The 14264-nt window shown below is 45.3% G+C and overlaps 1 protein-coding gene across 1 annotated transcript in view; it reads left to right on the top strand.

Annotated features, from left to right (window-relative positions):
• The window catches only part of ccdc33 (coiled-coil domain containing 33), a 340583-nt gene that overhangs the window by 125992 nt on the left and 200327 nt on the right, over positions 1–14264 (top strand). The window contains 1 exon segment of the mRNA XM_085972306.1: positions 8953–9086. Coding sequence (XP_085828432.1) covers positions 8953–9086 — 134 coding nt within the window.

Here is a 14264-nt window from a genome sequence, read left to right as displayed (position 1 = left end):
CCCGGGGCCCTAAGCTCTGGAATCCCCTTGCTAAACCTCTCCGCCTCTCTCTCCTCCTTCAAGACACTCCTTATAACCTACCTCTTGTCAGCTGTGGCTCAGTGGGCAGCACCCTCACGCTCCGAGTCAGAAGGTTGTGGGTTCAAGTCCCACTCCAGAGACTTGAGCTCAAAAACTAGGCTGACACTCCCAGTGCAGTGCTGAGGGAGTGCTGCACTGTCGGAGATGCCGTCTTTCGGATGAGACGTTAAACCGAGGCCCCCTCTCTCAGGTGGACGTAAAAGATCCCGCGGCACTATTTCGAAGAAGAGCAGGGGGGTTATTCCCGGTGTCCTGGCCAATATTTATCCCTCAATCAACATTGCTAAAACAGATGATCTGGTCATTATCACATTGCTGTTTGTGGGAGCTTGCTATGTGCAAATTGGCTACCACGTTTCCCACATTACAACAGTGACTACACTTCAAAAAGTACTTCATTGGCTGTAAAGTGCTTTGAGACGTCCGGTGGTCGTGAAAGGCGCTATAGAAATGCAAGTCTTTCTTTCTCTTTGACCAAGCTTTTGGTCACCTGTCCTAATATCTCCTTCTGTGGCTCAGCATCAAATTTTGTCTGATAATCGCCCCTGTGAAGCGCCTTGGGACGTTTTACTACGTTAAAGGCGCTACATAAATGCAAGTTGTTGAACGCTAGCTGATCATGAGACGCCCCAGTGTCTGCGGACTCAACGGGGGACAGAGCGCAGAATGTATAATTCGTGACCCATTGTCACGCTTGGACCAGATATGCGTTGGGCACTGGGCGCATCTTGGCTGACGTTTTTCTGCCCTTGTCAGCTGACAATGAGCTAATCTTTAAAAAAAATATATTGTGCAGGAAAAGAACAGCGAAAGTGAAAAGTGTCGCAGTGGAACCTCCATTACCCGCACCCCTGATTATCCGCCAGAACTTTCAACAGGACGGGGCCTTGTGCGGAACACCCATTTGTTTGTTTTCAGTCTGCCCTCTCAGGTGGATGTAAAAAAAATCCCACGGCCACTGACGTAATAAAGCTCACTACGCACTTGGTTTGAGTATAAGCAAGGCTTTAATCAACTTGTTTCAGAACATGGAGTTCTAGTTGTATTTCACTAGCTCCTTGTCTTACAAAATGTCCCTGGAAAGCTGGGGCCCATGCCCGAGTATTTACACTCCTTGGATGGCGCCACCAGCAGGCCGTCCAGCGTTATTTCATAAGTAGTTTCTTGATGATGAGATTTATAACAGCCACTATTTCAAGGAAGTGCAGGGGAGATGCGATGGGCCGAATGGCCGCCTTCTGCGCTGTACTATTCTGTTATTATATTCTATGTTCTCCCCGGTGTCCTGGGCCAATATTTTTCCCTCAACCAGCATCACTAAAAACAGGTCGTTATCACAGCGCTGTTTGCAGGAGCTTGCTGTGCACAAAATTGGCTGCCGCGTTTCCTACATGACAACAGTGACTACACTTCAAACAGTGCTTTATAAAGCGCTTCAGGGAGGCCCTGAGATCATGAAAGGCGCTATAGAAATGCAAGTCTTTCTTTTCGTCCTACTCGGTTGATCCCGAAGACCTGAGTCTGCAGGGGCCAGTCGAGGAAGTCTTTGATCTTCACCAAGAACGCTGGCCACGTGAGTTGAAACATAGAAGATAGGAGCAGGAGTAGGCCATTCGGCCCCTCGAGCCTGCTCCGCCATTTAATGAGATCATGGCTGATCATCCAAACTCAGTACCCTGTCCCTGCCTTCTCCCCATATCCTTTGATCCCTTTAGCCTTAAGAAATATATCCAACTCCTTCTTGAATATATTTAATAAGTTGGCCTCAACAGCCTTCTGTGGTAGAGAATTCCACAGGTTCACCACTCTCTGGGTGAAGAAATTCCTCCTCATCTCAGTCCTAAATGACTTACCCCTTATCCTTAGACTGTGACCCCTGGTTCTGGACTCCCCGACCATCGGGAACATCCTTCCAGCATCTAGTCTGTCTAGTCCTGTTAGAATTTTATAAGTTTCAATGAGATCCCCTCTCATTCTTTTAAACTCCAGCAAATATAAGCCTAATCGACCCAATCTCTCCTCATACGTCATTCCTGCCACCCCAGGTATCAGTCTAGTGAATCTTCGCTGCAAGGAAGCACTCTGTTCGTGCCACTATAAACCATACGCTGCTAAGCTGTAAATGAGCTCGTCCCCGGAGGGCCTGGGACAGGTTGGTGGACGGGCGAAAGCGGTTTCGCACGGGTTGCCATGGAATTTGCGCCCTTACTGAAGATGGGGCCTAGTTCAGGCCGAGTCGGCGGGTGCACGCTGGTGGGCTTCAGTGCTCAAGACAGGCCGGCCAGCCTGATCCAGAAGGGGGGGGTGGGCCGACTCTGGCTGTTGCGTGCACCGGGTGCGGGGGTCACTGGGACAGCCGGCGCAGCATCCGCAACGGTCAGCGTCCTCGTCAGGAGCCGGCGAGCGGGAGCGAACCAGGCAACTCCAGCCTTCTGCTCACCAAAGCGCGTGGGCTGAATTCATTGCCTGGCGTCGCGGCTGAGAGTTTGTGTCCCTCTTCTAGGGGAAATGAAGAAGCTGGCAGAAAGTAGTGGCGTGTTTAATGAGGTTGTGTGAGCGGAATTGATTCCGCCTGATTAGCAGCGCCTGCTCGTTCCCCCAATCACGCCTCAAGGGCCTGAGGTAATGATAATCCCTTGGAGTGATCCTGGTCACGTGACTCTTCAGAGCACAGAAAGAAGCCAGCCTATTACACGCTGAGCCCTGAAAGAAATTCTCCATTAAGCCAGCAAGATTAGCCATAAGGGTCTCGGGAGGACCAGGATGGGGAGGTGGAAGGAGACGGGGAGGGTCGTGATGGTCTTTTTGGCTGTGCCCTTCCTCTTGCTGCTGTTGAGCTGTTTCTTTAAGCCTCTAGAGTGAGAGTCAGGTTGATGTATTTGGCTCCGATGGAGGAAATGATGTCCGTGTCATTAAACCAGGAATTACCGAACCCATTACTTGTTGTGAAGCGACTGAAAAGTGTGACAACATTGTAACGGTGATCCGGGATTGCAGCTGGGAGCCTGCGAAGGGCCCGGTGGGATTTGTTGAACATGGAACTCATGAGGAAAGTCCCTCCACGTCCCGCACTTTCCTTCCACGGCTGCTTCCCAAACACTCGGTATCTATTCCCAGGAAAGAGAGCGTTGGGGCACGGAGCACAATTTGCACCCCCAACTACATTGGCAGACCCCAGCGCTACCGACCCATGACCTCCTCTGTTGAAGTGAGTGTTTTTTTTTTACTCCTTCGCGGGATGTGGGCGTCGCTGGTAAGGCCAGCATTTATTGCCCGTCCCTAATTGCCATTCCAGAGGGGCAGTTAAGAGTCAACCACATTGCTGGGGGTCTGGAGTCACATATCGGCCAGACCGGGTAAGGGCGGCAGATTTCCTTCTGTAAAGGACATCAGTGAACCAGATGGGTTTTTATGACAATCCGGTAGTTTCATGATCACCATTACTGATACTAGCTTTTTAATTCCAGATTTACTTAATTAACTGTATTTAAATTCCACAGCTGCCGTGGTGAGATTTGAACTTGCGTCTCTGGATCATTAGTCTAGGCCTCTGGATTAGTAGTCCAGTAACATAACCACTGTGCCACCATTTACAGCGCAGGAGATCAGCCGACTGTTTCAGACTGGAGTTATACTGCCACTCTGGCGGCGTGAGATGTGCGAGGGGTTTAGTGGCTGTGGTGATTATTCTTTATGTTTAGTAAGAAGTATTGTGATTGGTTGTTTGTTTCCTGCCTTGGGATATATGCTGTAATCTCATTGGTAGTTGATGTCATGTGATTTGTGGTGGCCATCTTAAATTCAGTTCTTTCCAGCTTTTAGTTGGGACTGGGTGTTGAAGATGTGCTACCGGATTTTTAAGTTAATAAAGCCTAGATTAGAAAGGCAAATCTATTCTTTATTTCAATTTATTAACTTTATGTCAGAATGGAGCGATATCTTCAACCAGAACGATTCAATGCTGACCCTAATTCTGCAGGAGTGGATGATAAATGGAAACATTGGTATTGTACATTTAAAAACTTTTTGGGCGTGTTGGATCAAGAGTCTCTAAATAAGCTGAATATGCTGATCAACTACATTGCTCCGGATGTGTATAAGTATATTTTGGACTGTAAAACTTACGAACTGGCTATTTCTACATTGGAAAAGATTTTTGTTAAACCAAAGAATGAGGTATTTGCACGTCACCTTCTATCTGCCCGTAGACAGCAGGTGGGAGAATCTTTGGATACTTATTTACAAGCCTTCGGTGCCTTAGTGTTAACTGTAATTATAAGGCCGTGACGGCTGAAGAATATAAGGAAGAATCGGTACGGGATGCTTTTATTAATGGATTACTGTCTAGATCAATTCGTCAGCGGTTGTTAGAAAATAAGACTTTGGATCTTAAGAGTGCTTTTGAGCAAGCTTCTACATTGGATGTGGCTCAGAGAAGTTCGGATTCTTATGCTCTTTTTAATCAGCCTGTGACTGTGGTTTCGGCAGTTCCGGATGAAAAGGAATTATGTGGACTTAATAGGAGTGGTTTACTAGATTCTGAAACAGTTTCTACTTCAGCGGCTGTTGCCTCTAGGATTCAGAAGTGTTATTTTTGTGGGAACGTCCGGCACCCTCGTCTGAAGTGTCCTGCTCGGGAGGCTGTGTGTAGTAAATGCGGCAAGAGAGGTCATTACGCACGTGTGTGTAAATCATCAGGTTCAATTACCTCCTCTGTGACTATTCAGCCTTTAGATAGGGCGTTTATTGCATCAATTTCTGCTGCATTTGCTCATGGCCTAAACAAAGCTATAGTTACGGCCCAAGTTAATGGGTTGGAAGTGAAGGCCCTTATAGATACGGGCAGTACCGAGAGTTTTATAAGTCTTCAGTTTGCAAAGGAGAAGCATTTGAAAATTTCGCCTGTTTCCTATCAGGTGTGTATGGCTCAGACGACTCTCACTTCACAAGTAGCTGGTTGTTGCCTTGTGAAATTGATTCTTCTAGGTAATACGTATACTGATATACGCCTATCTGTTTTGCCTAATCTCTGTGCGGATATTTTGATTGGTCATGATGTGCTTCAGTTACACGAGAGTCTCAGTCTTTCATTTGGAGGGACTAAGCCACCTTTATCTATTTGTGGATTAACCTCTTTATCCATTTCTCCATTATCACTTTTTTCCAATTTGATGCCGGATTGTAAGCCAATTGCTACCAAGTCAAGAAGGTATAGCAGTCAGGATAGAGAATTTATTAATTCTGAAGTTCAACGTCTCTTATTGGAAGGAATCATTGAACCTAGTTGTTCGCCTTGGCGGGCACAGGTAGTTGTCACGACTAACGAGAGACATAAGAAACGAATGGTGATAGACTATTCCCAAACTATTAATAGGTATACTCAATTAGATGCGTACCCTTTGCCTAAGATTGATGAGCTTATCAATAAAGTATCTCAGTATAAGGTTTTTAGCACTATTGACCTAAAGAGTGCTTATCATCAGATTCCTATTGTTAAGAAGGATCAACCATATACGGCCTTTGAGGCTGGTGGAAAGCTGTATCAGTTTTGCCGAATACCATTTGGTGTTACTAATGGTGTTGCTTGTTTTCAACGGGCAATGGATGCTTTTATAAGTGATAACTCTCTCTCTGACACCTTTTCATATTTAGATGACATCACGGTGTGTGGTAAATTAAGGGTGGAGCATGATTCTAATTTAGAAAGATTCCTTCAAGCTGCGGAAAAAGTTGGTTTAACTTTCAATAAAGAGAAGTGTACCTTTTCGACCACTGAGGTAAATCTACTGGGGTACATTATCTTGGGAAACAAGATTAAACCAGACCCAGAACGTCTGCGACCATTGATTGATTTACCTTGTCCTACTAATTCTAAGGCTTTGCAACGAGTTGTTGGACTGTTTTCTTACTATTCTAATTGGATTGCAAATTTTTCACAGAAGATCCGGCCTCTTATTTGGGTTACGACATATCCTCTATCATGGGAGGCCAGGACGTGTTTTGATAATTTTAAAAAGGATATCCTTGGAGCAGTTGTGCATTCTATTGATGAGCAGGTTCCTTTTGTGATTGAGACGGATGCTTCTGATTTTGCAATTGGGGCTACTCTGAACCAAAATGGAAGACCTGTGGCCTTTTTCTCACGTACCTTGAACAATAGTGAAAAAAGGCATTCTTCAATAGAGAAAGAGGCGTATGCAATAGTAGAAGCACTGCGTAAATGGAAACATTATTTATCGGGGCGACATTTTACGTTGGTAACTGATCAAAAGTCTGTGTCCTTTATGTTTGATGTCAAACATTTTGGAAAGATTAAGAATGATAAAATAATGAGGTGGAGGATTGAGTTGGCATGTTACCATTTTGATATAGTTTATCGTCCGGGGAAGGATATTGTTGCTGCTGATGCGCTGTCGAGGGCTTATTGTTCTGTGATTCACGGAGATACGCTTATTAATCTTCACAATGCCTTATGCCATCCTGGGGTTACGAGGATGATACACTTCGTACGCAGTAAGAATTTGCCCTTTTCAGTTGAAGACATCAAGCGGATGACTTCATCATGTTCTATCTGTGCTCGGTGTAAACCGAATTTCTTTAAGCCTCAACAAGCTCATCTTATAAAGGCTACTTCTCCTTTTGAACGTTTGAGCGTCGATTTCAAGGGGCCTCTTCCTTCAACTACTCAAAACCGATATATATTTACTGTTGTGGATGAGTTTTCAAGGTTCCCTTTTGCTTTTCCTTGCGCAGATGTATCAGCTGCTACAGTTATCAAATGTCTGACTCAACTTTTTGTCATCTTTGGGATGCCTGCGTATATCCATTCGGATCAGGGAAGTTCTTTTATGTCTTCCCAGTTGAAGGAATACCTTCAGAGTCGGGGAATTTCTACTAGCAGAACTACCCCGTATAATCCCCAGGGTAATGGACAGTGCGAACGATACAATGGGGTGATCTGGAAGGCAGTTATGTTGGCTTTGACATCCCGGAACCTTAAGAATACACAGTGGGAAATGGTACTGCCTGATGCCCTGCATTCCATTAGATCATTGCTTTCAACGGCTACTAATGTGACCCCCCCATGAAAGGCTCTTTAACTATCCACGGAGATCTACTACAGGATATTCGGTACCTTCATGGCTTACTATGCAGGGACCTGTGCTGCTTCGACGCCATGTTAGATTGTCAAAATATGATCCTTTAGTGGAGGAGGTGGAGCTGTTGGAGGCAAATTCCCAATATGCTCATATTCGATTCCAAGATGGGAAAGAAAGTACCGTTTCAATTAAAGACTTGGCTCCTTGTGGTGGCCAGCCCTCTTCTGAGGATATTAACAATAGTCATGATTCAGATAATGTGGATGCTGTTACAGATACTACGAATATTTCCAATCCGACTGCAGATAATTATACTTCTATTAGTCAGCCCTCGATGGATGTTCATGACCGTCCCAGTTTACCTCCTGATGGGATTTCTAATCCGGAAACCGTTGAAAATCGGGATATGGATAGCCTTCCTGCAGAAGATACTTCTGTGTCTCCTGGTGTGGGAGGGCAAGGAATTTCACCAAGGTTAAGAAGGTCGACACGAACAAGATATCCGGTCGACCGATTGAAAATGGACTTTTAAATTGATAGTAATGTTTTAAAATTGTTGAAATATTATATTATATTGTTTTAGTTGAGAGATACTTAATACTTATGGCAATGTTACTATTTGTTGTTGCTCACTTAGTATTGTGTCATGTTGAATAGTTTTATTTTGTCTGCATAGTTTTAGTTGTAAATAATTAATTATAAATTGTAAAGGTTATTTAGGTTGGAGTATATTTTAAAAGGAGGGGTGAATGTGGTGATTATTCTTTATGTTTAGTAAGAAGTATTGTGATTGGTTGTTTGTTTCCTGCCTTGGGATATATGCTGTAATCTCATTGGTAGTTGATGTCATGTGATTTGTGGTGGCCATCTTAAATTCAGTTCTTTCCAGCCTTTAGTTGGGACTGGGTGTTGAAGATGTGTTACCGGATTTTTAAGTTAATAAAGCCTAGATTAGAAAGGCAAATCTATTCTTTATTTCAGTGGCCTTACGGCTCTGGAGTCAGATCTGGTGGTCTCACTCCGTGGCATCTTTGAGTAGGAGAAATGAAACCCTCGGCTTTCACACCAGAAGTCCATGTCGCAGGCTGCAGTATAACTGTCCTTTTTTCAGAGTTTGGTTGGGCGGGTGGGCGTCTCAACTGACTGCATCCTGGAGCTAGGATCACTAGAAGCACTGTGAAAGAAAGTACAGTCGATTGGCTGCCCCAGCTGTCTCCCCGGCAACAACGTGCACACACAACGGGGCCCCCGACACAGGCTTCAGAATCCCGGGAAAGTTGAAGGTCGCAGAATGGCGGCATAACTTTGATCTATGCATTCTCTGTCACATCACTGTGTGCAACTTAACAGCATCCTTTGGAAACTGTCAGAAGGAGTGGTAGAGGCGAATAATATAGGCCCATATTTATCCCTCAATCAACATAACAAAAAACAGATGATCTGGTCATTATCACATTGCTGTTTGTGGGAGCTTGCTGTGCGCAAATTGGCTGCTGCGTTTCCCCACATTACAACAGTGACTACAGTCCAAAAAAGTACTTCATTGGATGTAAAGTGCTTTGAGACGTCCGGTGATCGTGAAAGGCGCTATATGAATGCAAGTCTTTCTTTTCATTTTTTTTTCTAAGGAGGACAACTCCAGTTTGTCGCAGACTGGAATTGATTCTGTGGCCTTGGAAGATCGCAATATCTAGCTCACTAATTCTGTGCTCTAAGTCTTCACATTGTAATGAAATAAATTCTAACGTGGAGGTTTATTTCTCTTTCACAGTAAAAGTGGGTCTGATGGAGAGGCAATCCAGGGAGCCCAGGGTGTTACCCACGCTACCATCCAGCCCACCCACTCCCCGTCCTGGGAGGAGAAGATAACAGTGGAGATAGATGAGGAGAATGCCAAGGATGAAGGTGAGAGTCATGGTCCCCAGATAAGAACATAGAGCGTAAGACAACAAAAAATAACAAAAAGATTGATTAAGAAAGGGAAGATAGATTATGAAAGTAAATTAGCAAAAAATATAAAAACAGATAGTAAGAGTTTTTATAGTTATATAAAAAGAAAAAGGGTGGCTAAAGTAAATGTTGGTCCCTTAGAGGATGAGACCGGGAAATTAATGGTGGGAAATATGGAGATGGCAAAAACACTGAATGAATATTTTATATCAGTCTTTACAGTAGAAGACACTAAGAATATCCCAACACTGGACAAACAGGGGGCTAAAGGGGGGGGAGGAGCTAAACACGATCAAAATCACTAAGGAAGTGGTACTCGGTAAAATAATGGGACTCGAGGCGGATAAATTACCTGGACCGGATGGCTTACATCCTAGGGTCTTGAGGAAAGTGGCGGTAGGGATTGTGGGTGCATTGGTAATAATTTTCCAAAACTCCCTGGACTCGGCAAAGGTCCCGGCAGACTGGAAAACTGCTAATGTAACACCCTTATTTAAAAAGGGCAGTAGACAGAAGGCTGGAAACTATAGACCGGTTAGCCTAACATCTGTGGTAGGTAAAATTTTGGAGTCCATTATTAAGGAGACAGTAACAGGGCATTTGGATAATCATAATTTAATAGGACAAAATCAGCATGGTTTTATGAAGGGGAAGTCATGTTTGACAAATTTGCTGGAGTTCTTTGAGGAAGTAACATATAGGGTGGATAAAGGGGAACCAGTGGACGTAGTGTATTTAGACTTCCAAAAGGCATTTGACAAGGTGCCACACAAAAGATTATTGCTTAAGATAAAAAATCACGGGGTTGGGGGTAATATTCTGGCATGGATAGAGGATTGGCTATCTAACAGAAGGCAGAGAGTTGGGATAAATGGTTCATTATCAGACTGGCAATCAGTAACTAGTGGTGTTCCGCAGGGGTCAGTGCTGGGTCCCCAACTCTTTACAATCTATATTAACGATTTGGAGGAGGGGACCGAGTGTAACATATCAAAGTTTGCAGATGATACTAAGATGGGAGGGAAAGTAGTGAGTGAGGAGGACATAAAAAACCTGCAAGGGGACATAGACAGGCTAAGTAAGTGGGCAGAGATTTGGCAGATGGAATACAATACTGGAAAGTGTGAGGTTATGCACTTTGGCAGGAAAAATCGTAGAGCAAGTTATTATCTTAATGGCAAGAAACTGGAAAGTACTGAAGTACAAAGGGATCTGGGGGTCCTGGTGCACGAAACTCAAAAGGTTAGTATGCAGGTGCAGCAAGTGATTAAGAAGGCCAATGGAATGTTGGCTTTCATTGCTAGGGGGATAGAATATAAAAATAGGGAGGTATTGCTTCAGTTGTACAAGGTATTGGTGAGACCGCACCTGGAATACTGCGTACAGTTTTGGTGTCCATGCTTAAGAAAGGACATACTTGCTCTCGAGTCAGTACAAAGAAGGTTCACTCGGTTAATCCCGGGGATGAGGGGATGGACATATGAGGAGAGGTTGAGTAGATTGGGACTCTACTCATTGGAGTTCAGAAGAATGAGAGGCGATCTTATTGAAACATATAAGATTGTGAAGGGGTTGGATCGGGTGGATGCGGGGAAGATGTTCCCAATGATGGGTGAAACTAGAACTAGGGGGCATAGTCTTAGAATAAGGGGCTGCTCTTTCAAAACTGAGATGAGGAGGAACTACTTCACTCAGAGGGTGGTAGGTCCATGGAATATGCTGCCCCAAAAAGCTGTAGAAGCTACATCATTACATAAATTTAAAACAGAAATAGACAATTTCCTAGAAGTAAAGGGAATTAAGGGTTACGGGGAGCGGGTAGGAATTTGGACATGAGTCCAGGTTCGGATCGGTCATGGCCCTGTGGGTAGCGGAGCGGGCCCAGGGGCCATGTAGCCTGATCCTGCTCCTATTTTGTGTGTCTAATTCTGTTAGATTCAGGAGATGGTTCGGTGATAGTGGATTGGCAGTTAGGATCAGATCAGCCATGATCTTATTGAATGGCGGAGCAGGCTCGAGGGGCCGATTGGCCTACTCCTGCTCCTATTTCTTATGTTCTTATGTTCGTTGGAGCAGGCGTAGGTCATTACGTATTGGTGGCACAGCTTGGGTCCGTGTCTGGTGTTCACTGGCCAGATTATAAACCCAGCTAGCAGGAGAGACAAGTTCCTTTCCCACAAGGAGTGAAGGGAAATTGGGGTTGAGTTAACGAGCGTCATAGAAACATAGGAACAGGAGGAGGCCATTCAGCTCCTCGAGCCTGCTCCGCCATTCAATAAGATCATGGCTGATCTGATCTTGGCCTCAACTCCACTTCCCTGCCCGCTCCCCATAACCCTCGACTCCCTTACTGTTCAAAAATCTGTCTATCTCCACCTTAAATATATTCAAAGACCCAGCCTCCACAGCTCGCTGGGGAAGAGAATTCCAAGGATTCACGACCCTCTGAGAAAAGAAATTCCTCCTCATTGCCATTTCAAATGGGAACCCCCTTATTCTGAAATTATGCCCCCTAGTTCTAGATTCCCCCACGAGGGGAAACATCCTCACTGCATCTAGCTTGTCAAGCCCCTTCAGTATCTTCAGTAAGATCCCCTCTCATTCTTCTAAACTCCAATGATTATCGGCCCAACCTGCTCAACCTTTCCTCATAAGGCAACCCTTTCATTTCCTGATTGTTTAATCTCCCATCGGTTTCACGTCTGATAAACTCAAACTTTTTTTACCCATTCCCCCCCCCCCCCCCCCCCGTATCTATCACCACTTATTATGCTTCAGGTCTACGTAAAGTCCATAACGATGTTCTCTGTAACCAGGAACCTGTATGCAACGCTTTGACAATCAGGCAGCAAAACAATTCCCAGCATTTTCTGTGGGATGTCGTGTCACAACCGAACACTCCCGCTCTCACCCCCCACACACCTCCCTACCTCTGTCCCCGCCCTGTTGTCCTCAGCTGTGGGTTAGCCACGTGACAGAGTGCCCCAAGATATTTCACAGAGGGCAGGAAGCGGGAGAGCGGCAACAGGAAGTGACCTCACTGCAAAATTAGGTTTTATAAGATTAGAAAAAAAACCCACAAAGAGAGTGTAAACTGGATCACGAGGGGGTACTTAGCCCGCTGAAATCATGTAACAAAACCCCAGTAAGCCGTTAACTTGTTTGCCAAGGAATTTTGTGATTAGACCTGCTTACAAATGAATGAATAAGTTGTCCAATTAATACGTGCCATGAAATCAGCAGCTTGTTGTTTTACAAAACACTAAAGGAAGAAAGACTAACATTTCTATCGCGCCTTTCACGACCACAGGACATCACAAAGCGCTTCACTTTTTGAACTGTAATGTAGGAAACGCGGCAGCCAATTTGCGCACAACAAGCTCCCGCAAACAGTGATGTGATAATGACCAGATAATGTTTTTAGTGAGGTTGATCGAGGGATAAATATTGGCCCCAGGACACCGGGGATAACTCCCCTGCTCTTCTTCGAAATAGTGGCTGTGGGATCTTTTACGCCCATCTGAGAGAGCAGACGGGGCCTCGGTTTAATGTCTCATCCGAAAGACGGCATCTCTGACAGTGCTGGATTTTGTCAATGGGGGCGCGTTGGGGAGCGGGACTGCTGGTTTTCGGGTTTCAGTTCTGCCTCCAACGACGTCCGGCCAACCTACACTATTTTCCCTTGATTGACCTTGTTAAGCCCCGCCCCGCGGGCTTAGCCGGCCAATTAAGGGGAAGCCGGTGACAGAGAATGTCAGCGTATGGCGTTTCTCATCTGTCAAAACTTTTTGACAGATGAATTGTCAGCATTTGACAGCTTCGGTACGCCTACGATCAGCCGTTTGAACGGCAAGAATCGGATAATCCAAACCCAGGCAAGTCTAGGCATGGACGGAATGAAATTAGGGGTGGGGAGGAAGAGACTGCGATCAAAACATTCCGCGATATTGGATCAGTGTTGTGCCCTGACTGGAAAGCACAGTCAACGAAGCCCGACCTCTGGTGCAGGGAGACGTGGTGCTCACGTCAATCAAGCTGCAAATAATATTTTGCAAGGAACAGATTCCCTTAAAGCGTTCAAGAGATCAAAAAAAAGGGGCTGAGATCTGACGGCAGGGCGAGCGGCGTTATTTGGGAAAGGGTGTGTGTCTTGGGAGTGTCGTGTCAGTATATCTTCCATCTGGCTGTCTCCCCCCTCTACCCCTCTCCCCCTGAACATGATGGTCTTAAAGCTGGCAATCTACTTCTTCTGTTAGATTTAACATCACAGGGCTGTGAGGCAGCCTTGCCATTTCTTTCCTGATGCATCATTGATGTGTATTGATTGTCTGCCTGCCTCATAGGCAGCTATTGATGGCTCGGCTCCCCGCCTGATTGGCTCGCTGGAGCAGCGAGCGCACGATATGTGCCTTTCTAATTAGCCTGGAGACCTTTTATTCAACCTGTTAAGCAGCTAACACTGACTGGAATTTAAATGTGCCGACCATCAGATGTTTCCACTGAAATATTATATTTTCTAATATTAGACCTTCTGTCGCAAGCTATTGCTACATTGTTTTTTTTTAGTGGATTTGTTATTTTTTTTTCTCTCTCCGTTTTTGCTTTCAAATCTATTCGGCCGGTCTTCAGCCACAGCTTCCCTTCACCGCCCTCGATTCCACCACCACTGCTGTGCGGCCTGACGCCAAGCTCTGGAAGAGCCAGATCTTGCTGCAGCTCAGCACTGGTAGGACGGAAACCATTCTGTTTAGTACCTGCCAGAAATTCCGCATCTCCCGAGCCTGTCCACCTTGGATGCTCGCTTGAGCTTGACCCAAGTGTGAACGCAAGAGCATAAGAATGAGGAGCAGGAGTCAGCCATTCGGCCCCTTGATCCTGCTCCACCATTCAATAAGAGCATGGCTGATCTTCGACCTCAACTCCACTTTCCCACTCGATATATCCCTCGATTCCCCTAGAGTCCAAAAATCTATCGATCTCAGCCTTGAATATACTCAACGATTCAGCATCCACAGCCCACTGGGGCAGAAAATTCCAAAGATTCACAACCTTCTGAGTGAAGAAATTCCTCATCATCTCAGTCTTAAATGGCTGATCCCTTATCCTGAGACTGTGACCCCTAGTTCTAGACTC

Source organism: Somniosus microcephalus, chromosome 32 (genome assembly GCF_052327205.1).
Source record: "Somniosus microcephalus isolate GS21.2 chromosome 32, FLI_Smic_1.0, whole genome shotgun sequence".
NCBI lineage: Eukaryota > Metazoa > Chordata > Chondrichthyes > Squaliformes > Somniosidae > Somniosus > Somniosus microcephalus.
The sequence above is the reverse complement of the archived record's forward strand: the minus strand, read 5'-3'. Positions and strand labels throughout refer to the sequence as shown.